Genomic DNA, 25,470 nt, shown 5'->3' with positions numbered 1-25,470 from the left:
CATAAAAACTATTAACAGGGACTACACATTGAGATTTTTGCATTGAAAATCCAATTGTTTACAAAATATAGTGTTAAACTAATTATACTTGCTCTATTTAGCTCTTGTACAGTAAAAGTTCTTTTTGTTTGAAATGTGGATCTATGACACATGATTCTTTCAATTAATAATTGGGAGTTTGGGTTGGGGTTAAACGTTAATAATCTCCTTCAAGATCGTAACATCATTTGAAAAAAATTCAAGCCAAAGTGGAAAAGTCAGGACAGTGGCACTTTATGGATTTCTCCATCAGAGCATTAGCATAATCAGAATGGTCTTCTTCCGTGCTAAAAACACTCTGTAATCATCTGAAAAGGAAGAATTTGCAGGGTGCAGGGAGAAAGCCAGGTAGTGGAACTAGATAAATTATTAATGGCTCTGCACACATGCAAGATCAAAAAGCCTTCTTCTGTGCTGGGAACATTCTGTAATTTTGTCTTCTACCTAACCAGATCTGGTTGTGTGGGGTTAGGGTCTAGATGATAGGCATGTTTACCTGGGAGATGGTGCTGCTGTTGGATAAACTTGCTTGTTATGGGATTTTAAGTTTCACGTGAAAGTACTGGTGTTACCATAAGATATATGACCATAGGCCATTTGGCTCAAGGAGTCAATTTTGCCATTCAATGAATTCATGGCTGATCTGATAATCCTCAACTCCAATTTCCTGCTCTATCTCAATAACTCTTGAGAAACCCTTCCTGATCAAAAAATCTGTCTGTCTCAACCTTGAACGCTGTAGGACTGTGACCCCTGACCGAGGACAAAGACTCAGGAGGTAGACGGGATTCAGGCACGTAGTGGACATTTACTCAAGCAAAAACCAGTTAATGCAGGGAGAGGGCCAAATAATCTTCCTCGAACCTGGTTTAGACATGAAAACACAATCGTTCCCTTAATCTGCATCTCAGATCAGAAAAGAGATCAATGACACACTCTGATTTTTACGGTAAAAAACAGTATTTTTATACATTTTGTGTTACAATGATCATACACAATGTGGTTACTGTGCCCTCCCCTTCCTGTCAATAGGACCAATCCTGTAAAACACCAGATCAATGATGGGCATTAGTATAGACAACCCTAGAATCCCTTATTCTTTTAACAATTATTGTAATCTTTAGGCTTTGGGACCTTTCTATGTTGCATTCCAAAGTTACTGGCCGCGCTCCTCTGGCCACGTCCGTGGCCCGCTCACCTCCGAGGACTGACTGGACTCCACCGTTTACTGCACTTGTCATCCTCATCAAATTTTATTACTTCTTTTTTTATATAAAAGACAGCTAATGATGTTATAAAATTCATGATATTAAAATTTTGTAATTACTTCTACAGTTAACACTTTTTAGCTAATGAGACAAGATGTGCTAGGCATCTCTTTAATGTTTTCCCTTAGTGCTTTCACTTTTAAGTTTTATAATTACATTGAAATTTTTCTCTGTGATTATTTAAAAAACCTTTAACTAGAACCAAGTAACATTGCAAACAACTTCAAAGGAACAGCCAATCTGCAAGATAACACGCTTAATGACCAGCCTCCACAGTCAAGAATTCCAGATTCATTACCGTTTGAAAGAAAACAAACTGTCTTAAACAAGCAATCCCTTTACTCTGAGATTAAGCTCTCTGCTCCAAAACTCTCCCACAAGGAGAAACAGTGTCTCCTCACCTACATTGTTAAGGTCTACAAGAATCTTGTTTCTATAAGGTTGCCTCTCCTTCTAAATGTCACCTACTCAACCAAGTTCAAACTACACAACCTCTCCCCAAAAGACGATCCCCGCATCCCTGCAATCAACATAGTGAACTTTTCTCTGAACGGTCTCCAATGCCAGTGTATCTTTTCCAAGGCAAGGAGATCAAATTTGTTGACATAGTCCAGGTGAGGTCTGACTAATGACTTGTGTAATTTTAGCTACACCTCCTTATTTTTAGGTATTTTCTAATCAACTCAAATGTTTTGCACATGCTGGTGGAACTTGAACCAAAGCCTCCTGACTCAGAAATTAGGACACTACCACTGCACAAGGCTCTACTGATTTTTCAATGCTTTAAACTGCCCTCTGTGGGTTGCCCAAGCGTCTGAAGTTTTTAATAGCACGAACATCATTGCTGTCTAATAAACCACAAGCTCAGACTTGGGTTACAGGTCCTGGTTCTGAAACACTATTTCATTCAAAAATTAGAGGCTGTGATAAATTTGGTCATCTGGTTTGTTCGCCGAATGTTTCTCTCGTATGCTTTGGGACTTCAAAAAGGTAGCCAGCCTCCTCCCGGAGCGAGTGCATACAGAAGCATCATGTGGATTGTTCTGCAGCCCCCTCGATCACTGAGGTTAGTGTACAGCTGGGCTCTGGGACGCGCATGAGCGCGGAGTTCCTATAGTCAGAAGCAGAGCCTGGGGAAATCCCATTGTGACGCATTTGGTAGCGTCATTCGGCACCGCCTACTAGCCAGCCCCATGGAAACGGTTCGACGTGTTGCTAGGTACTGAAGCCTCATCCCTTCTCGCCGCGAATCGAGCGGCTTCGGGGCTTTTCAAACGAGGTCGGGAAGGTGGAGGCGGGGAAACGAGTGAGACGGTGGGGTCTGATTGGTCGCTTGTCATGTCAATCACAGGGTGGGTTACGTGGGCTCGGCCCTTCAGTTTTCTCCACCGACCCGTCGATAGGGTTCAGCACCGGGAGAACTGACCTCAATTGGTCGCTATAGTAACGGGAAAGACGGTACCAACGTGCATCTGGGTTCCTCGCAAATCCCGATCCGCGACCCTCTCCCACGTGAGAGGAAAAAAAACGTCGAAGCGATGTCATTGCTTCGGGGCTGGACGGTGATGGGCGACCGGGACGCATCTATTAGGAGCAGCTCACCTTTGCTGTTGCCGCCTCGGCCTTAAAAAAAAATGGAGTGCGGGGTCCCCCCAATCTACCAGCTTCTGTTCCGCGCCTGCGAAGAAGGAAACTTCGAGAACGCCAGGCGGCTGCTGGAGCCGGCACCGCGAGATGGCGACGAGGAGGATGAGGAGAAGAAGAAAGAGGAGGTAGAGCGGGGCGAGCAGGCGGCGGGCCCGGACTTCAGGGCCCCGCAGGTGCCCGTCGACTGCACGGACGACGACGGCAACTCGGCGCTGCAGTTCGCGGCCGGCCACGGCCACGAGCACCTGGTGCGGTTCCTGCTGATGAAGGGCGCCTCGGTGGATAGTCGCAACCGCTACGGCTGGACGCCGCTGATGCAGGCGGCCCGCTTTGGGCAGCTGGGCGTAGCGCGCGTGCTGCTGGAACACGGCGCCGACGCCAACGCCGCCAACAAGCTGGGCGCCAGCGTGCTGACGGCGGCGGCGCGCGGAGGCCACGTCGGCCTGGCGCGCGCCCTGCTGGAGGGCGGCGCGTGCCCGGATGCGGGCGGTGGGGGCCGCCAGCGGCGGGTGGACGAGGGACAGGAGACTGCGCTCGACCCCGCCTTGACACCTCTGATGGTGGCGGCCCAACATGGCGCCGATCCGCTGGTCAGGGTCCTGCTGGAGTGGGGGGCTTCCTGCTCCGGAGCCGCGCCTGCCGGACCCGCCGGCGGCTGGAGCGCCCTGATGCTGGCGGCCCTCAACGGCGAGCTGGCCGTGGCCCAGCAGCTGGTCGATGCCGGCTCGGATCCCAATCAGACGAACGTGGGAGGGATGACCGCCTTCGAGATCGCCTGCGCCTGCAGGCAGAAGGAGATCAGAGACTACCTGGATTCCAAGACCACCAATCGGCCCAAATCAGGTAGGGGTTTGACGGGGATGGCAGCAATGCAGATGCTGGAAATCTGCAATAAACTCAAGACGCTGGAGATAACAGCACCTTCATAGAGAGAAACAGAATTAATGTTTGCAGTCCAATATGTGCAGAAACTGAAAATAACTGGGGATTTTTTTTATTCATTCATGGGATGAGGGCGTCTCTGGCTAGGCAGCATTTATTGCCCATCCCTAATTGCCCAGAGGACAGTTAAGAGTCAACCTTGTTCCTTTATCTTTTCTTTTCATGTAGCTGAAATTGACAACACTTCGAGCCAGAAGGTGGTGTATTCGGGTCCAACAAAATCCAGTACTGGCATAGCGTTGTGATATAACATGTACTTTCCAGATGAAATGTAAATCAGAAGAAATGCCTGCCCTTGCAAGAGGATAAGGGTATTGGCCTGAAATGTCAGCTTTCCTGCTCCTCTGATGCTGCTTGGCCTGCTGTGTTCATCAGCTCTACACCTTCTTATCTCATATATAAGAGGATAATTTATGCTGTTTCAGGGAAGAACAATGGCATTTAGTCATAGAGATTTACAGCAGGGAAACAGACCCTTCAGTCCAACTCATCCATACCAACCAGATATCCCAACCTAATATAGTCCCATTTGCTTCCTGATATTTATCTTTCATCGCTGATTCCTGTAAAATGGATCACAACATGACAAGCAACCTTTGAGCTTGCATCACCATTTTATCAGACAATGGCTGGTCTGATTTTCACTTCAACACTACATTCCTGCATACTCCCAATAATGTTTCATCCCCCTTATAATCAAAAATCTATCTACCTCTGCCTAAATTTGGATGGGAATTCGGAAAGTATGGTTAGTACATTTGCAGGTGACAAAATTGGTGGTATAGTCGACAGTGAAGAAGGTTATCTAAAATTACAAAGGGATCTTGATCAATTGGGCCAGTGGGCTGAGGACTGGCAGATGGCATTTAATTTGGATAAATGCAAGGTTTTGTATTTTGATAAAATGAACAAGGGCAAGACTTATACAGTTAATGGTAGGGCTCTAGGTAGTGTTGTAGAAGAGAGACCTAGGAGTTTAGGTACAAAGTTCTTTGAAAGTTGTGTCCCAAGTAGGCAAGGTGGTTAAGAGGACATTTAGCATGTTTGCTTTCATTGCTCAGACCATTGAGTGTAAGAGTTGGAACATCATTTTGAGGTTGTACAGGATGTTGGTGAGGCCACTTTTGGAGTACTGTATACAGTTCTGGGTGGCCTGCTTTGGGAAGGATATTCCTATTAAGTTGGAGAGGGTGCAGAAAAGATTTATCAGGGTGTTGCTGGGACTGGAGGATTTCAGTTATAAGGAGAGGCATGGATAAGCTGGGACTTTTTTCACTGGAGTGTAGGAGGTTGAGAGGTGACTGCATAGAAATTTATGAAATCATGAGGGGCATTGATAAGGTAAAGGCAAAGGACATTTCCCGAGCATGGGAGAAACTAGGGGGCATATTTTTAAGCTAACATGAGGTGCAACTTTTTTAAACAGCGGCTGGTTCGTTTGTGGAATGAACTGTAAGAGGAAGTAGTAGATGCAAGTACAGTTACAACATTAAAAGACATTTGGACAGGTACATGAATAGGAATTTAGAGAGACCTGAAACGTTAACTCTGATTTTTCTTCACAGATGCTGCCAGACTTGTCCAGCAACTTCTGTGTTTGTTCAAAGTTTAGAGGAATGTGCACCAAATGCAGGCAAGTGGGACTAGTTTAGTTTGGGGAACTTGGTCGGCACGGACAAATTGTGCCGAAGGTGTTTTCCCTGCTCTATGACTCTAAAAGATTTAAAACATTTCAGAACTCTGAACTTTTGAAGAAGGGTCACTGGACTTGAAACATTAACTCCGACTTTTCTCCACAAGTGCTGCCAGACTTGAGCTTTTCCAGCAATTTCTGTTTTTGTTTCAGATCTCCAGCATCCGTAGTTCTTTTTGGTGTTTTTTTTAAAAGATTCTGCCATTTGGGAATGGAATTCCAAAGGCACTCAACCCTATGCGAAAACTATATCCTCAAATCTATTTTATGTAGGCATCTCCCTTATTTTTAAACTTCCATAAGAGTAAACTTTTAACTTCTACCTGGTCAAGTCCCCTCAGGGCCTTGTGTTTCAATTAGCTCACTTCTGATTCTTCTTATCTCTAGAGGGTACAGGCCTAGCCTATTCTCACAAGGAAATCTGCTCATTCCCCATTAGTCTAGTAAACCTCTGAACTGCTTCCAATGCATTAACAACCTTCTATAAGTAGTACATCCTTCTATCCATTATTTCAGGTCTGGTCTCATCGATGCCCTTTATAATGGAAGCATAATGTCCCTGCTTTTGCATTTAATTCCCCCTGCAATTAAACGTAACATTCTGTTAGCTGTCATGATTACTTGCTGTACTTGCATACTAACCTGCAGTTTGTGTTTTAGGACAGCCAGATTTGTCTACATCTCAGAACTCCGCAACCTCTGACTATTTAAATAATGCTTTTTAAATTCTTTCTGCCAAAATGGATAATTTCACACTTTGACACAGTATTGTCTATTTGCCCATTCACTTAGTTGTATTCCTTTGTAGGCTTCTTATGTCCTCTTCACAACTCTCATTCCTACCAATCCGTGTCATCAGCGCATTTATCTACGATGCTTTTAGTTCCTTCAGCAAAATCATTTTTAGAAATTGTAAACAGTTGAGGCCTCAGGGCCTGTGGCACACGACACATGACATCCTGCCATCTTGACAAAGACCCACTTATTCCAACTCTGTTTTCTGTCAGCCACCCAATCTTCTTTTCATACCAATATGTTATTCCCTACACCATGAGCTTATATTTACTGAATTAATCTTTGATGAGGTACCTTATCAAATGCCTTCTGGAAATCTAAATACAATGCATCCATAGTTCCCTTTTTGTTGACAAAACATGTTCTACTTCAGAGAACTCCAATAAATCAATTAAATATGGCATTTCATAATGGCATTGCCTGATGATCTTGAACTTGTCCAAGTGCCCCATTGTAATGTTTTAATAATAGCTTCTAGCATTTTCCCAGTGACAGATGTTAAGCTGACTAGCCTGTAGTTACCTGCTTTCTGCCTCCCTTGAATAATCTAAAGGAACATTAAATAAGTCTAATGAGTTTTGGAAAATTGAAACAATAGCACAATTATGTAACTTGTTACTTTTCTTTAAAAGACCCCAGGATGAAATCCATCAAGACCTAGAAACTTACCAACTTGCAGTTCCAACAATTTACTGTAGTACTGCACTAGTGCAAGTGATGCATACACCCCTTGCATTGTGTTTTTACAATGATTATGTGGACCTCTTGATCCACCGGAATATTTGATCATTTGCCATACTTCCGGTTCCAATGATGCTGATTAATAAAAAGTTTGCTGCACTTTAAATTTTCTTTCATTTATCCTTCCCTTTCAGTTTCTCACTTACAGCTATTATAACCTGTATCCACTTTAATGAAGACCAATGCAAAATAAGTGTTCAATTTGTCTGCCATCTGTATCCTCCATTACTAGATCCTCTGAGTGATTTTGGCTAACTTTCTCTCATACTCTAATTTTTCCTTTCTTATTATTCTTTTAGTAATTCTTTGCTGTTTATTGTCTTCTATCCAGTCTTTTGACCTGCCACCTATATTAGCACAATCATATTAACTTACAGGTTATGGGGCATCTCTGTATTCAAATTGGCTGCTGCCTTTAATTAAGCAGTAAATTTCACAAAATATGATCAGGACTAGTTTTTTTTTTGAAAGGAAGAGATAACCCCTGAGACACCCTCATTCACCAAACTCCCAGCTTCTCACTCAGTCCGAGTGCACTACATGCACCGTCTCATATATATTAATCTTCCAGATTCAATGTTATAACACAAATTTAGTATCCAAAGGAACATTATAACAATTAACTGATAGGATGTGAAGAGTTTTACTATGTTTGGGTTTTTGTGCCTTTCGAATGGCTGTGTAGATCTCACTTTTCTATGTTTAAATGCCTAATCAGTTAGTTAATTTGGAAATTAGAGTTTGGTGCACTGTGTTGAGTGTATTACCTGGAGACGATTGATAGAGGAAAATTGATGTAACTGTTATTGCTGATGTGTTTCTACTTTGTTTCAGATGAAGACAAAAAGAGACCAGACATATTTCATGCATTAAAACTGGGTAAGCACTAATGCATTACATTTTGCCTTCATTGGAGGGCGAGAGAATATGTTGAGTTGGATTATGTCAAATTACAGTTGAACTTTTGTATAAACTATTAGTAAAGTGCATTTTTTTTTTATCACAACTGTATCCTTTCCATTCAGACAGCAGTTCTGAAGGACAGCCTTTAAACGTATAGTAAACAGGGGATCGCTAATGAGTACTGATATTTTGCACCCCACCTGTTCATCTGGCAACTTTAAATCTGTTTGCTCTTCATCTGCAAAGAGAACCGTCAATATGTTTTACAGGCTGGTGGGCACAATGGAAGAAATTGAACACGGGCTTTGAAAGCCAACAAAAACACAGTCCAAGAATTTAAAAGGCAGCAATGGAAGTGAATTGCAGAGATGCTAAAGGAAAATGTTCTAAGACTGAGGAATGTAGTGGCTTAAGAATTGCTTACATGCAATAGAGATAATGGAAGGGACAAACCCAAGCAGCAGTTGGTGTGTTGAATTTGTCTTGATTTGGGACTAGAGAATTATTAGAGATAGGTCTGGTGGGGTTATGACGATGCAGATGAGAAAGTGGGTTGTAATTTTCTCGATTTGATTTTAAGAATAGTGGAAGCAGATAATGAAAGACTTAGAGTTGATTCTTTTAAGTGACTTTACAAATCTGAATTAAGGGAGAGAGGCTTGACGCAGAAATTGATATTACAGATATGAAAATTGATTTTGCTGATGTGAAATAATGAACCTGTGTTTATATTAGTACTTTTCTATCCTCAGTATGTGTCAAAGCACTTTACAGCCAATTGAGAATTTTGATTGTTTCAATGTAGCAGCCAATTTGTGGCATACAAGAGTTCACAAATAACACTTAGATAGGAGTGCTCATTGAGAGATGAATGTCAGTTAGCATATTAGGTAGTCCTACAGGAGATTTTGCATTTGCATGAAATGATAGATGTGGTCTTGGTTTAATGTCTCATCCACATGATTGCAACTCCAGCAATGCAGTACTCCTTCATTATTTAAAATGTGACCCCAGATTAAGCACTCAATTTCCTAATGTGGAACTTGAACCTGTGTTCATTTGAAAAAGTGAACTAAATCAATGCTGAAACCTATAGCAGCTGAGACTGGTTCCATACCTCTCACTTGGCCTGAGATGACAGTAATATTTATTTATAGTTAAGGCAAGTTACTAAAGTCCAATCTTCCCGTTGTCCCTGGCCAATGTGTACTGTCTTTCGTCTCTTCCTCCTAATCTTTCCTCATTCACTTTTCTTCCCAAGATGCTGACCCTCTGCTTCTTTTCTCATGAAACTTCTTGTCACTCCACTGTTCATGGTTGTCATTTTCACCAGCAGTTAATGACCTTTGCTTGATTATTTCCATCTTTCATAACCACCGTGTTGCTCTTTTCATGAAAAACATCCTGAAATTTCCTCCTTAACAACCTCAGCAGCTTAGCAACAAAAACAAAGTTGCTGGAAAAGCTCAGCAGGTCTGGCAGCATCTGTGGAGGAGAAAACAGAGTTAACGTTTCGGGTCCGGTGACCCTTCCTCAGAACCTCAGCAGCTTAGCCTCTGTTTATTACTTCAGTGTAAATATCTCTCCTCTTGCTGTGTTCTTCGTGTTCCTGCTTTCTTCTTTAAACCCTGGCACCTTGTTCGCTGTTCTTTTCCCCCCCCACAAATCCTTGTATATTAAAAATATGACTTCCCATTCAACCATGCTCTCTCAGAACCTCTGTTGAGTCAATCACAATCAAGGTCTGTATTGCACACCACTCTCACAACTCCTATGAACTCCTGTGTCTTTCTCTAAGGGATTTAAAAAAATCTTACCAAAGTTAGCATCAGCAGTAATTTCTAGCTGTTTACCTTTGATCATCCATTCAGTCCAGCTATTGATCTGCTTAGGTACAATGTCAGCTCTATTTTCAGGTCAATGTACAGTTAAAACTCTCTTAGCCTGATCATTTTCCTGGGTATACTCGAGCACAGTTGGTTTTAGCCCTTTATTGACGGACCAGATAAGCCTCGTTAGATCCTTCTGTTCACTACCAGACTGGCTCAATTCCAGCATCTATTAACGGCATGTCCTCTTCCTTCTCCCTTTTCCTAATTCGTCAAGCTAAAGTTACCTCCCCTCTCTGCCAGCACTTGCTGTGGTGATATCTCTATGTAATTTCTCTCCTATCTCTCCACATCTCCTGAGTTTATCTTGATTACTTGACTTATCTGCTTTTGGTGTATTTCTGTTAAATTCTTGACTGCCCAGCTTTCTTTTCCTTTTGCCTATGCTAACTAATATGTTTAAAGTTTTCCTATCCACCAATCACAACATGCCCCTTTGAAATCTCATATCTTCTCATTGATCATCAAAAAAAATCCATCTTCAACAGTCTGTATTTATCCAAAGTCCTTGCAAGTGCTAGTACCTCCTAAATCTCTGTCATTCCTATCATGTTTAAATCTAATCAGGTTTCCACCCTGCACAGTACTGAACAGCCTGAAGGTCATAAATCATATTCTCTAAACTGTGACTGTAATTCGCTATTGCTGTACATCCTTCTTGACAAATCTGAAGCTCACCATACCACTATCTTTTCTTTGTTGGTTGGATAGGTGTGAGTGTCCTAGCCTACTTAATGTTGATATCAAAAGTTCTAATTGAAGCTTTAAGTTACCCATGTAATACCTCTTTTGACAGCCATGAAAATGCACTTTAGACTTGAAGTTTCCGTAGTACACTTATTTGGGTAGGCAAGTATCAGGCATTTTGGGTGCTTAACCAGCTGCATGACTTGGTTGTGACTATCTAAATATTGTAACAATTGGCAAACTTAGCACAAGAGTTGGTGTGGGTCATTGGAGAAAGAGCGTCTCTTGCTGAAGATGTGTGCTGAGCATGCATCTTTAATCATCAACAGAGTTTCTGCCTCCCTAAATGCAACAAGTCTTCTTGAACCAGATGGTGAGATAACTGTCAGGGAGAAAAATGCTGCCTTGAGCTTTTCCTCCCCAATCTACCTGTCTTAGATCCATGAGGAGCGGCTGCTGCATAGTACTTATGGAGCTGAAGTTGTGAATTAATTGTGAAGACAGCTTCCATCATGTTGTGACATGACCACCATACTAAAAGTGAAATATTACAATCAGTTCGAGCCATTCAGAGCTGGATTTTGAAGATATCCTATGGATCACCAGCAACAGCAGAAATATATTCCACCATATTTCCAAAAGTCATTTGACAAAAATGCCGCATAAAATAAAAATGCACGGCGTTACAGGCAATGTATTTAGCATGGATCGAAGATTGGTTAACTAATAGGAAGCAAAGAGTGGGGATAAATGTGTGCTTTTCTGGTTGGCGAACAGTAACTAGTGGTGTACAATGGGGATCAGTGCTGGGACTGCAATTGTTTATAATTTACATTGATGATTTGGAGTTGAACCATATGTAGTCTGTTAAAGTTTGCGGATAGCACTAAGATGAGTGGCAGAGCAAAGTGTGCAGAGGACTCTAAAAGTTTGCAAAGGGATATAGATAGTTTAAGTGAGTGGGCAAAGGTCTGGCAGATGTAGTACAATATTGATAAATGTGAAGTCAGCCATTTTGGTAGGAATAGCAGTAAAAGGGACTATAACTTGAATGATAAAAAATTGCAGCGTACTGCTGTGCAGAGGGACCTGGGTGTCCTTGTGCATGAATCGCAGAAGGTTGGTTTGCAGGTACAACAGATGTTTAAAAAGGCAAAATGCTAAAAAGGCAAGGCATTGCAGAGGAGATTCATTAGGTTAATTCCAGAGGTGAGAAGGTTGGCTTATAAGGAGAGGCTGAATAGACTAGATTATATTCATTGGAATTTAGAAGAATGAAGAGGGATCTTAAAGAAACATATAAAATTATGAAGGGAATAGATAAGAGTGAAGCAGGGAGGTTCTTTCCACTGGTGGGTGAAACTAGAACAAGAGGGCATGGTATCAAAATTAGGGGGACCAGATTTAGGACTGAATTGAAGTGAAATTTCTTCACCCAAAGGGTTGTGAATCGGTGGAATTTCCTGTCCAGTGAAGTAATTGGAGCTTCTTTATTGAATGTTTTTAAAGGTAAGATAGATAGTTTTTCGAATGGTGAAGGAATTAAGGGTTATGGAGAGAGGATAGGTAAATGGAACTGAGGCCATGAAAATGATCTTATTGAATGGCGGAGCGTGTTCGAAGGACCAGTTGGCCTACAGCTGCTCCTGGTTCTTATGTACTTATGTTCATTACTTGTAACGTCAGCCTGGCATGTCGACAAGTTACTATTACTATCAGGTTAGGGGACCAGCTCTGGTACAATGAGGATTTTAGAAGAGCATACCAGGAGCAGCAGCAAGTGTGCTTCAAAAGAGATGCTAACCTAGTGAAGCTGCTACATGACTGCGTGCATGCTAAACTGCAGAAACAGCATGCCACTGAGCCAAGTGCTCCCACAACAAATGGATCAAATCAAAGCTCTACAGCTATACCACTTACAGTCCTGATTTCATCGAACATTGTGTGGAGGAGGCTTGATAACTGTTCCCACCCTTAATTATGGAGCACAGCATTTTATTGGAAATTGTAATCTGTTTGAACAAGAAATGCTGAATGGATGATCTATCTTGGTCTCTCTAGGCCTGTAGTGCTGAGAGGATCCACCATTCACATCTTAACTGGACTAGCCGTGTAAATGCTCTGACTGGGTATTGTTCAGAAAGTGACTCTCTCTGACTTACAAAAGTTTGCACACCCTCGAGGAGAAGGCATAATTCAGGACTCTGAGAATTCTTTATACTTCCCTTGATGAGTGCAGCTCCGGCCACTACTCAATAACGCTCCACACCATTGAGGACAAAATAGCCCAATGGGTTAGCATCCTGTTTACCATCTTTTAAAACCTTTTCAGTCTCTCCACCTCTTCCACCCTGGATGTATTCTGTGCATCGTATTTATAAGATCCGCAGCAGCATTTTCAAGATTTCTTCAACAATGTCTTCCAAACCCATGATTTCTTCAAACAAAAGGGACAAGAGCAGTGAGCACATGGCAACAACCAAGTAAGACACTTTTCTGACTTCAAAATAACTCACTATTCCTTCATCGTTGCACGATGGAAATTGACCTCCCCAGCGAACCACTGTGTTAGTACTGTCACATGTAAGACTGTAGCAGTTCGAGAATGTGGCCCACCATGACTCTTTCTTTTGAGGATCATGTGGGCCAAGTGATAAATGCTGAACTTCCCAGCAATGATCAAATCCTGAGAATTAATAAATGTTATCATCGGAAATGCTTTTTCAATGGATGTGGAAAGAGCATATTTAAAAACCACTTCTAAAACTAATTGGTTTTTCATCTGGAAAAGGTAAAAATTACATATACAGAGCAAGGATAGGCAAGCATGGTCAGCATATACTTGAAAACCCTTGTTTCCAAGAGTTGTTTGCTGTTCCTCATCCAGTATTTTTGCATCCCCTCCTTCCTTTTGTCTCATTTGTAGATCTTTCAGCTGCCTTGGTGGGTGCCCTTCCCCCGAGCTAGCTTCCTTCCTTCCTTCCTTTTGTGTCTATGCAGAAATTCTTTTTCTGTCGTCGACTTCAATGTTTCTCTCTCTTCATCAAAGGCTTGGTCATCTCGCCTGTTGATTTGCCATAGTTATTTTACTCATTTTAACTTCTACTCCAATATGTTCAAATGCAAAGTGACTTCGGGTTGATTTTAGATTTAATGTTGGTTTGCAAGTACGGTATGTTGTGCCTGCATTACAGTTCCTTTCTAAATAAAATGCAAAAAAAATAGTTTCTTCTGAATTTGCTTTGTTTTGTAAATAGGAAGCTATCAGTTGGTGAAGGAGATTCTTGATGAAGATGAATTTCAGGCCAATGTCACTAATGCAGATGGCGCCTCTCCATTAATGATTGCTGCCATGACAGGTCAACTAGACCTTGTACAACTTCTTAGTGAGAGGAACTCTGATATTGACAAGCAAGATGGTGTACATGGATGGACAGCCTTAATGCAAGCTACTTATCATGGGTAGGTAAAACAAACTTATTCATTTTAATATGTCTATTAATTTCATAATTGAGATATTCTTCTTGGAGAGATGTTCTTCTTGGAGATTCCTGGAACTTTATAACAACATTTTGCATTAATTTCACCCTACCTTCACTTTAAAGAAGGAGGGTGTAGGTACAGAATTCAGGAAGAGGGACTGAGAGATTTGTGAGCATTTTTATCTAAGATGTGAGAAGATACTAGAGGTTTTGGCAGGCTTAAAAGTGGACAAATGCCTTTATCTGGATGAGTTGTATCCTATGCTGCTGTGGGAGATGAGGGAGGAAATCACAGGGGCTCTGACCCAAATTTTTAATTGCTGTCTGGCCGCTGGGAAGACGTTAGAGGACTGGAGGACAGCTAATAATAGGGTTCCACTTTTCAAGAAAGGTAGTAGAGATAAACCAGGGAATTTCAGATGAGTGAAAGCCACATTGGTGAACTATTGGAGAAAATTTTGAAGGAGAGAATTAATATTCACTTAGCAAAGCAAAGTTTGATCAGGATAGTCAGCATGGCTTTGTCAGAGGGAGGTCATGCCCAACAAATTTGATTTAATTTTTTGAAGACGTGACCAGGTGTGTAGATGAGGGTAGTGTGGTTGATGTAGTTTATTTCAATTTCAGCAAAGCCTTTGACAAGGTTGCATATGGATGACTGATAAAATGGTAAAAACACATGGGATCCAGGGTACCTTGGTAAGTTGGATCCAAAATTGCCTTGTTGATAGGAGACAGGCTTTGGTAAAGTTACAGCTAGAGTACTGTGTGCTGTTCTCGTCACCGCACTGTAGGAAGGATGTGATTGCACTGGAGGGGTGCAAAGGAGATTGACCAGGGTGTTGTCTGGGCTGGAGCACTGTAGCTGTGAAGAGAGACTAGATAAGCTCATATTGTTTTCTTTGAAGCAGAGAAGGCTGACAGGGGACCTGTTTGAGGCATGTGGGATAGACAGGGTGAATAGAAAACAATTTTTCCCGTTAGTTAAACAAGGGGCATCATTTTACTGTTAAAGGTAGGAGGTTTAGAGGGCATTTGAAAGAAAATGTTTTTCACCCAGAGGGTGATGGGAATCTGGAGTACTCTGCCAGGGAGGGTAGTTAAGGCAGATAACCTCACAGCCTTTTAAAAAATATTTGGATGAACACTTGAAGTATCATGACATTCAAGGTTATGAGCCACGTGTTGGAAAGTGAGACTGATGTAGGTTTAGAGTAGTTTTTGGTGGTTGATAGACCGAAGGGCCTCTTCACAGTATGATTCAATTATTCTGATTAAACTAAAGCAGGGTCAGGAAATTGCTTTTTTAAGCAAGTTTGAGCAAGTGGAGCCAGTATAGTCTTTTGGTTTTGTATTTATTCAATAGTCTTTGCTAGCTGGAAAAGATTAGCTTCTTGAGTCACTGAATTCAAAGTTATGATCACACTGATGCAGTTCTACAATATTTGTGTTACTTTTCTGTATCAGTTCATCACTTGGTGTGTTTGTGCATGAGTTTTTTTTTTTTAGAGAACTTGGGATAATGATTCCAAGAAAGATATATAGCAAACCTTTTATTATCTGCTACCTATTGGACTAGGAGTGTGCCTGTTGATCAAGAAGTCCATGTATGAATGTATAATCTGTAATCTATAATCAACGTAGAAACACCTAGGAAGCAATAGAAACATAATGCAAGGGTATACGATCGTGTTATACTTTATTTACAGCATAAATCAGTTAAATAATAATGCTTAAACTAAACATACCAGCAGGGAGCTTTCACACTCGCACTGTGAACTGACTATTCAGATATCACGGAGATTGCAATAATACAACTAATTTCCAGTATTTGAAGTATTCGGTTTTTGCTTGTTTATTGAGCATGCCAGTTCAAGCTAAGTTTGCTGTACCTGGAAGTTGGCCATTGTAAAATCATAAGTTGCCTCTTTGAATATGAGAGGAAAAGACCTGGATTCCCTCCCTGGTTTCAATATGGTTTGAGATGTTTGCAGAGTGATAATGTAATGCAGTATAATTTGTACAGTGTTTTGTTTTTAAAGGAGTAAAGATGTTGTGAAGTACTTGTTGAATCAAGGAGCAGATGTCAACCTGCGTGCCAAAAATGGAGTAACTGCATTTGATCTTGTAATGCTGCTAAATGATCCAGGTAACTGTGCGGCTTAACTTTAAGCTCGTAAGCAAGTGACATAGGAGTAACCACTAATCCATGTTTTCAGTTTTGAACACTTTTGTTATTAGTCTAACAATTAGTTATCTGCCACAACAACTTTTGTGCAACGGTTAGCAAACAATATTAAAAACTAAAAACATAGCAGTGAATCATTAATAACCAGATGTCCTGTTATAACTGTTATACTAGTTTACAATTAGCAATGCAAAGTGCTGGCAGGCAACAAGTGGAGGAGAGCGTATGCAGTGAGAAGTCATGCTAAAGCATACTTTTTTTAAGGGTTTTGAGAAGTGATGTGGAAAAGCTAAGAGCTCTGGTTTGGGGCCTTCCAGTTGGTTACAGGGTTTTTCCTGGTGCTTAATCTGGTGGAACAGCCCTCTTTACCTGTTTCAATCTGATTTTCAGACAGTAAGGACTGCAGATGCTGGAAGCCAGAGTCAATAGATGTGAAGCTGAAAAGGCACAGCAGGTCAGACAGCATCTGAGAAGCAGGAAAGTCAACGTTTCCTGCTGAAACCCTTCGTCAGGACTGGGGAGGGGGAGAGGAGCCTAGAAGTAAATAGAGGGAGAGGGTGGCGCAGCGATAGGTTTATTGTGATTGGTCAGTGGGAAGGGTAGAGCGGATTGGTGAGCAGGTTAGGTTAGGTCAGGTCAGGAGGGGGTGGGCTGGACATGGGATAAGGCTGGAGGTGGAGGGATTTTGAAACTGGTGAAGTTAATATTGAGGCGATTGGGCTGTAAGCTCCTAAGGTGAAATATCAGCTGTTGAACCTCCAGTTTACGTTTGGCTTAATTCTGACAGTGAAAGAGGCCAAGGATCGACATGTCGCCAGGGGATTGGGAGGGGGAATTAAAATGGATGGCAACCGGAAGATCGGGTTGAGTGGCTGCCGCTTCTGCCGATGTAGAAGACTGCATGTCTGCCGACAGTATTGATGACTGGGTTACTTCTGCTTCTGCCAACGTGACCGCTCCAGCGCACGTACCCACACCTGATGAAGTCTCCACCCACGTTCCTGACGTCAGCTCTCCACTCAGCCCCAGCCCCAAACCCTGCTGGGTATTCACCGTCCCCCCCCAAACCTCCCTCTCACTGAAGTTGAACAGTCAGTCCTCAACAAAGGACTCACCTTCATTCCCCTGTGCCCATACGTAAACGAGTTCTGAGCACGTCATGATGTCGAACTATTTTTCCGCTGCCTCTACCTCCACACCTATTTCTTTGGACGGGAATCCAACCCAGCCTCTAAAAACCCCTTCTCCTCCTGCCTTCAGCAAACTCCATCTTTCCGGACACCCCCTCCTGGCTTGGCTTCCTACCCTCCCTCGACTCCTTCATCTCAAACTACCACCGTGACATCAATCACTTGGATCTGTCTGTCCCTGTCACTTACTCCAACCTGTCCCCATTGGAATGCACAGCGCTCTGCTCCCTTCGCTCCAACCCCAACCTCGCTATCAAACCTGCCGACAAGGGGGTTGGAGCGGGGGTGTGGGGGTTTGATGGTAGTACGGCGAACTGACCTCTACATCGCTGAGGACAGACGCCAACTCTCTGACACTTCCTCCTACTGTCCCCTCAATCATGACCCCACCTCTCACCCCAAGCCATCATCTCCCAGACCATCAAATCCTCATCACTTCATCCCATCCACAGCCTCCAACCTGATAGCTCCCTAATCCTGCACCACCTGTTTCTATCACCTTGCCAAAATCCATAAATCCGACTGCCCAGGTTGACCCATTGTCTCTACCTGCTCCTGCCTCACTGAGCTCCTCTCCTCCTATCTCGACTCTGTTCTTTCCCCTTTGGTCCAGGTACTCCCTACCTACATTTGCGACATAACCCATGCCCTCCGTCATTTCCAAAACTTTCAATTTCCCGGCTCCTAACACCTCATCTTCACTATAGACATACAGTCCCTTTATACCTGTATCCTCCATTTCTGCCTCTCCCGTAGGCCCAACCAGTCCCCCTCCACTGACACTCTCATTTGTTTGGCAGAACTGATTGACACACTCAACAGTTTTTCCTTTGATTCCTCCCACTTCATACAAGCCAAAGGGGTGACCGTGGCCACCTGCGTGGGCCTGAGCTATGCCTGCCTCTTTGTAGGATTTGTGGAATAGTCCCACAAATACACCAGCACAATCCCTCGCCTCTTTCTCCACTATATTGATGACTGCATCGTTACTGCCTCGTGCTCCTGCGACGAGCTTGAGGAGCTCATCAACTTTGCCAACACCTTCCACCCCATCCTCAAATTCATCCAGACAGTTTCTGACACCTCCATCCCCTTCCTGGACCTCTCCGTCTCCATCTCTGGAAACCAACTCACCACCGGCATCCATTTCAAACCCACTGACTCCTACAGCTACATCAACTACACCTCCTCTCACTCACCCTCCTGAAAAATGCTATCCCATATTCTCAATTCCTCCGTCTCTGCTGCATCTGCTCCCAGGATAAGGTGTTCTACTCCAGGACATCCCAGATCTCCTACTTTAGGTACTGTGGTTTCCCTTCCTCTGCAATTAATGATGCCCTCAACTGCATCTCCTCCATTGCCCGCACTTCTGCCTTCAAACGCCCTCCCCCGAACAACAATAAGGATAGAGTCACCTTAGTCCTCATGTCCCACCCAACCAACCTCTGAATCCAACACATCATCCTCTGACGTTTCTGCCACCTACAATCAAACCCCCACCATCAAAGAAATTTTCTTCCCACCCCTGTCAGCTTTCTGCAGGGACCGTTCATTCCACGACTTCCTCGTCAGGTCTACATTCCCCACCAAATTCTCCTCCACACATGGTACCTTTTCCTGCAACTGCAAGAGGTGCAGCACCTGCCCGTACACCTCCCCTCTCCCCTCCGTCCAAGGCCCCAAACAATCTTTCCAGATCTGGCAGAGATTCACCTGCACTTCATCCAATCTAACCTATTGTATTCGTTGCTCCTGGTGTGGTCTTGTCTATTTCAGGGAGACCAAGCACAGACTTGGGAACTGTTTCGCGGAGCATCTGTGCTCTGCATGCGTCAACCAACCTGACCTTCCAGTTGCCATCCATTTTAATTCCTCCTCCAACTCCCAAAACGACATGTCCATCTTTGGCCTCCTCCACTGTTGGAATGACGCCGAATGTACACTGGAAGAACAACAGCTGATATCTTGCCTTGGGAGCTTACAACCCAATGGCGTCAGTATTGACTTCAGCTTCAAAATCCCTCCATCTCCAGCTTTATCCCATGTCCAGCCCTGCCCCTCCTCTACACCTCCCTGACCTGATCTAACCTATCCATCTTCCTACTCACCTATCCGCTCCACCCTTCCCACTGACCAATCATAATAAACTATCACCATCTCACCTACCCTTTCCCCAGCCCCAGCATCCTCCCTCTATTTAATTCTGGGCTCCCCTTCCCCTCCCCAGTCCTGATGAAGGGTTTCAGTAGGAAATGTTGACTTTCCTGCTGCTCCAATTTCTGACCTAATGTGCTTTTCCAGCTCCACATCTATTGACTCGATCTGATTTTCAGTAGACCTCTATAGTCTATTATCAAATAGTCTACCAATAAAGTGCAAGATCTTTAAAAAAAATCTTTTAAAAGATGTGAACTGTCATACACTACAGCGTTTACCTCAAATAAGGGAGGGCTCTTACATTAGACAAGGGTATTTAAAGTTCATGGAGTAACTGGATTCAATGTGCAGGTCAGTGATGACCCAAATAAGCAGCAGAACAGACTCAGGACTGATGGGGCTACTGTGTTTTCTAAATTATGTTCCTTTCTACGTTATCATCAATTGACTGTTCAATAGAAGAACTGCATTTCAGTCGAAACTATTATTCATCGGCATCCCAGTGTCTCTGTGTATTACAAAACAAGTCTGTAATTGTAATTAGAGCACGAGGATTTTTGTGTCCTCTTTTTAACCTTTAGATTTCATCTTCAATGTGTCAACACCCCATCATGTTGTGGTACATCATTGATAAGATGGTGAAGTCTTTCAATAATATACTACTGTTCGTACGAGGAAATGTTGCAATACATTCCAAAATGCCTGGAGCAGGCACTCCACCTCTTTGCCATATGTTTGATTTAACACATTGTTGGATATTGTAAGCAAGAGATTATTGTTGATAAGTTTGCCTCGTCAATTCAAGAGAGATGTGTTCTGGATCTCGTCTACCCGTGCACTTACCTTGGAGGTGGTCTATGTTTTACAGATAAAATCCAGGATTTGGCTGTGCATTCACACAGCATGAGAACTATATGAAGCATTGGGTCAAAAGTCTTATGAAAGTCGCTGAAAGCAGTGTAAGTGTAGTGCAGAAAAACAGTATAGTTTGAAGAGGGTGAGGTGATAGGAATGTTGGAGAGAATGGAATGTATGTTACGATATATTTTGTAATTTTTGATAGCATAGAGATTAATTAGAGCCTTCAAAAGGTCTGGACTTGAAGTGATGATCCTTAATGCAATGTTTGATTTTCTTGTGGTCTTCCTTTCCCACATCTATTTAGTCACCTTGGCTGTTGCCTTCCACCTCCACAATAATACTTGTTGCTTGCCCTAATCCTTTGTCTGTTGATGCCAAAACCATGGGTTATACCTTCATCAACCAATTAAGCTTCAAGCAACAAACATAACAAACCTATATATTTGAGTCATGTAGTCTGTTAGAGCAATATCACTTAACTGAAAATATAAGTTCAGATCTAATGTAGTTATTTCCTTCCTAATTCTTCATTTTACACTTTTTTTCAATCTTGCTTTCAAGAGCTTTGTTAAATATGCAAAAACAAATTATTTTCTGCTCTAGTGGGAAAACACAAATTGTGATTTGAAGCCATGAGAGCATTGATAAGTGTTTCTAAGACAGCTCATTCTTTTGCTACTTTTAATTTAGTAGAATGTAGAAATGCCTACAACACCCCACTTCCCAAAGAAGGGTAGAGTTGTTTTGGCAGTCTTTTACTGAAAATGATCAAAACAATAAAATTTCTTGACTTTTTTTTACTGCCCATTAGATACAGAACTTGTGCGACTTCTGGCATCAGTCTGCATGCAGTTAGATAAAGAGAAGAGCAAACAAAAATCCAAGACAATGCCTCGTTCGAAAAGTAAAGCGTCATTAACGATTCCTGTACCCCCAGAAGACAAAGGAGGATTAAAGGTATAATAATTTTTCGATCCATGTAAGTTTTTTTTTGTGCTGGTGTTAACTTGTGAATTTTAGAAAGAAACTTTCCCTAACTTAGGTCACCTGTCACTAGCCAAACAGGACAATGACCTTTTCTTACTTTGCTGGTACAATTATTCCTGTCACACAGAATTGATTGTATATTATTCATACCACATTTATGTAAGTAATTAAAAGTATATGACACTGAAATAGCCTCTTGATCCATTGCACTTTTGGTGACTGACAAATGAGCCATCCAGCTTAATCCCACATTTCAGTGACCAGTTTGTGGCCTTGCAGGTTATATCCCTTGAGGTGCATATCCTTTTTAAATGAATTTAGTGTTTCTACCTCTACTATATTTGTTCGACAGAGTCCCATGTCCCTATCACCTTCTGGGTGGAAAAAGCCTTCAATCCTTCTGCCACTTACTTTAAATCTGTACCCTTTAGTCACTTATTTCTCTGCTAAGGTAAGTAGGCATCTCCAATACACTCTCTGCAGTGCCCTCACAATGTTTTTTTTCTTTGGCCTGTTATAAGGAGTCTAGCTCCAGCCTGTCCAATCTTTGCCCTTAGTTGCAATTTTCCAGTCCGTGTAACATCTTTGTAAATCTCCTTGTGTGATTAGATAATCAGAGCTGCTTACAGTACTCAAGTTTTAGCCTGACTTGAGATTTGTACAGTTCCGTCACAACCTCCCTACTGCTACAGTCTATACCTCTGATAATAAAGAATTCCATACATTGTCTTGACCACCTTCTCAATCTGTTCTGCTGTCATCATCACCACATTGTAAAGATTCATTTCAAGATTCCTCACTTCCTCTTGTAACTTCTTATTAATTTTGTATTCTATTGCCTTATTGACCTCCCCAGATGCAAATGCATCACCTCACACATCTGGGTTATGAACATATGAATGAGGAATAAGAAGTAGACCATTTGGCCCTTCAATAAGATTATAGATAATCTAATTTTAGTCTCCACTGTATACACTTTTGTACCTTTGATAATCTTTCATTCCCCTGATATTCAAAAAGTGCTAAAAGATTCTCCATCCAGTTCCTTTTGAGAAAGAGAATTTCAAAGACACTCAGCTCAGAATTTTCTTTCCTTCTCTCAATCTTAAATGGACAATCCTTTATTTTTAATCTATGACTAGTTTCTCCCAAATGAGAAAACACCCTTTTCCACATCCAGCTGGTCAAGTTCCCTCAGGATATTTTACGTTTCAATTTAGGCACCTCTCACTCTTCTAAACTCCGGAAGATACAGGTCTAGCCTATTAAGCCTTTCCTCATAAGGCAGTGCACACATTCCAAGAATTATTGTGGTAAACCTTCTCTAAACTATTTCAAATGCATTAATATTCTTTCATAAATATGGTGTTCAGTTCCTTTTGCAACTTTTCTGCTCATGTGACCAGTTCTAGTCTCAAATAGTGTTACAGTATTTACTTTAAAAATCAACTTTCCACATGTGCATCATATGACACAACACACTGTTCTGCTAAAGTGGAATTCATATTGCCTTGGTCTGATCCTTTTATGGTCAAAATATAATTATGCTGAATAATCACTCCAGCCAAATGTTGGTGATCACTGCTGTTTCTAAGGGAGGTTTGCAGGTTGGCATTTACATATAAATCACTTGGACAGGTCAAATTTATAAGCTCAGAAGAATTAATTGAGAATGAAAAGCTTTATCTTTCTACATTTTATTAAATTATAGGACGCAAGTTTTTTAAAATGATTTATACTTGATTTATGTCTTGCCCTGAAATGTGTACACTGCTTTATAGTTTCTCTTACACAATTGAACTACATTGTCACTGCTTCCCATCCCCTCACCTGCTATAATGGATAAAAGAATAATGTATCTTAGTGTAGGTTGTCCAACTCCTCATTACCTATGGGATGACTTGTCCAACTAGTATGTAATGGGTCCAATTTTCATTTATCTGGATGGTAAGGAACACATTTTAGGTTCTGGGGAAAATGTATGAAACTTATCTCTTGAACTTCTTTCCAAATCTTTTCAGTTGCCGTATGCACCTTTCTTCCAAATCAGTACATAAATGAAAAATATTGCATGATTTAGCCAAAACAAAATCGTAATGCCTGAAAAAAACAATGATCCAAGTTGGTAATTTAGAAAATGGAAACCCAATGAAAATCAGTTTCTACATTTAGTAGACAGATTAGTTACTGTTAGACCAAACATCACCAAATCATATCAAGTAATTTGGAATTGCCAATAACAACAAAACAAACCAGTCACATTGTTCAAATAATTCATAGTTGTCAACTGCCCATTTCCTCCTCGGCATTGTGTTTATACAGCTAGCAATAACTTGCATAATACTATAAGCACAGAACATAATTCAGAATCAACTCTTAAGCAAGAAGAGTAGGCATCCTCTTTTATCTTGAGCCCTAGCATGAATTGAAAATTTAATTTGGTGCTGCACATTTCTGTATTGCAAGTTTAATTATTGATGTGGAGTTTCTGCTAGAGGCACTGTAAGCAACAGACATCCAAAATTTGCTGGATATTGAACCTGTGCTGAAGTGCCTGCATAAATTTGGCACAAGGTCAAACGTAAAATCTCTTTATGAATCAGTACAAGCAGATGTTGTGATTGACTGGGGTTTGGAATATAATGTGCTAGCATAATGCACCCAGAAATTTGCAAAACAAAAACTTTATTTTAAATTAATTTATCTGCAGCAGCATAATTCAATCCAGAGTTGAAGCCTTGGCCTTGCTTCCTAATAGAGTTTGATTAACTGCTGATTACTTCAAATAATTGTTTTCTTCATTTTATGTAGTCTTGGTGGAACAGAATGTCCAACAGATTTCGAAAACTGAAGCTGACTAGGACACTCAGACATGGCTTTTCCACAAATAGGCTTGCTCCTTTTCTAGATGAAGCTGAAGTGGGATTGGATGCAACAATGAAAGCTAACCTGAAGGATGACAGCAATCATTCAGCAGTGATCATGTCTACACCTAATACTGATTGCTCATTGGCTTGGGCGTCAAAAAGAAAGGACAGTGGTAAGGAAATGCTTTTTTTTATGAAGCGCCTTTGTATGTATGTTCCCTGAAAATAATAAAGCCTGCAACATAAATCAAAACGTTCTCCAATTTTTCACTTGTAGCTGGTCTAGTTACAACTGACGATGAAATGGTCTTAAAGCTGCTACAAGTTACATACCTGTGCCGTGAACAGCATAGGGATATCTATTCATGAGAATCATGTTATTTTATATCTTATTGTAGGGGTGCATAAATCTTTCAAGTTCTTGCTCTTCCTGTACAGATTTTTTTTTTACAAACCAGAAATGAGTTATGCATGAAGTTCTCGGAAGATATTGAATCAGGCAGTATGAATTGAATTGGGACAAGACTGATTTATTTCTTGAGAGAGAGCTAATTGGAAATGTGTTTGAGAAGTTGGATAAATAGGATTGATGAAAAATATTTTGTTTTTGACCTAATTTGCCCCTAATTGAATACAAGAATGTGTGCTGCAGAGGTTTATACAGTATTACTTCACCTCTGAGATCTGGGTTTGAATCTCTTTCACCTAACTAGTGGGATAATAGTTCTCACCCAATCAGAACATATCATGTGAGCAGGAGTACGCCAAAGAGCTCCTTGAGCCTAGTTTCAACTACACATTCCTTGACTCCTCTGTCCAAAACTCTGTTTTGGCCTTGATTGTATTCAATTAATCTAGCCTCCACTGCTTTGGGATAGAATTCTGAAGGTTCTTGACTTTGAGAAAAGAAACTTGAAGAAGGGTCCCAACCCGAAACATCAACTTGCCTGCACCTCTGATGCTGCCTGGCCTGCTGTGTTCCTCCAGCTCCACACTGTTATCTTCTCACCTGTCTTAAATAGGTGATCATTTCTTAAGAAGCTGTGATGCTTCATTTTGGATTCTCCTACGAGCAGAACCATCCTCTTGTCAGGCCAAACACCCACTTCCAACAAAACACAAATCCATGTT

General features: G+C 41.7%; 1 protein-coding gene across 1 annotated transcript in view; it reads left to right on the top strand.

The window, feature by feature from the left end:
• Window positions 1–984: 984 nt before the first annotated feature.
• LOC109913500 (ankyrin repeat and SAM domain-containing protein 6) overlaps window positions 985–25,470 on the top strand; it is a 51,554-nt gene continuing 27,068 nt past the window's right edge. Inside the window, exons 1-6 of the mRNA XM_048613256.1 lie at window positions 985–3,797; window positions 7,960–8,004; window positions 13,862–14,066; window positions 16,129–16,235; window positions 21,297–21,442; window positions 24,284–24,512. Coding sequence (XP_048469213.1) covers window positions 2,942–3,797; window positions 7,960–8,004; window positions 13,862–14,066; window positions 16,129–16,235; window positions 21,297–21,442; window positions 24,284–24,512 — 1,588 coding nt within the window. The 5' untranslated portion in view covers window positions 985–2,941. The remainder of the gene's footprint in view (window positions 3,798–7,959; window positions 8,005–13,861; window positions 14,067–16,128; window positions 16,236–21,296; window positions 21,443–24,283; window positions 24,513–25,470) is intronic.

The sequence above is a fragment of the Rhincodon typus genome, chromosome 2, assembly GCF_021869965.1.
Source record: "Rhincodon typus isolate 14 chromosome 2, sRhiTyp1.1, whole genome shotgun sequence".
In the NCBI taxonomy this organism is placed as follows: domain Eukaryota; kingdom Metazoa; phylum Chordata; class Chondrichthyes; order Orectolobiformes; family Rhincodontidae; genus Rhincodon; species Rhincodon typus.
The sequence above is the reverse complement of the archived record's forward strand: the minus strand, read 5'-3'. Positions and strand labels throughout refer to the sequence as shown.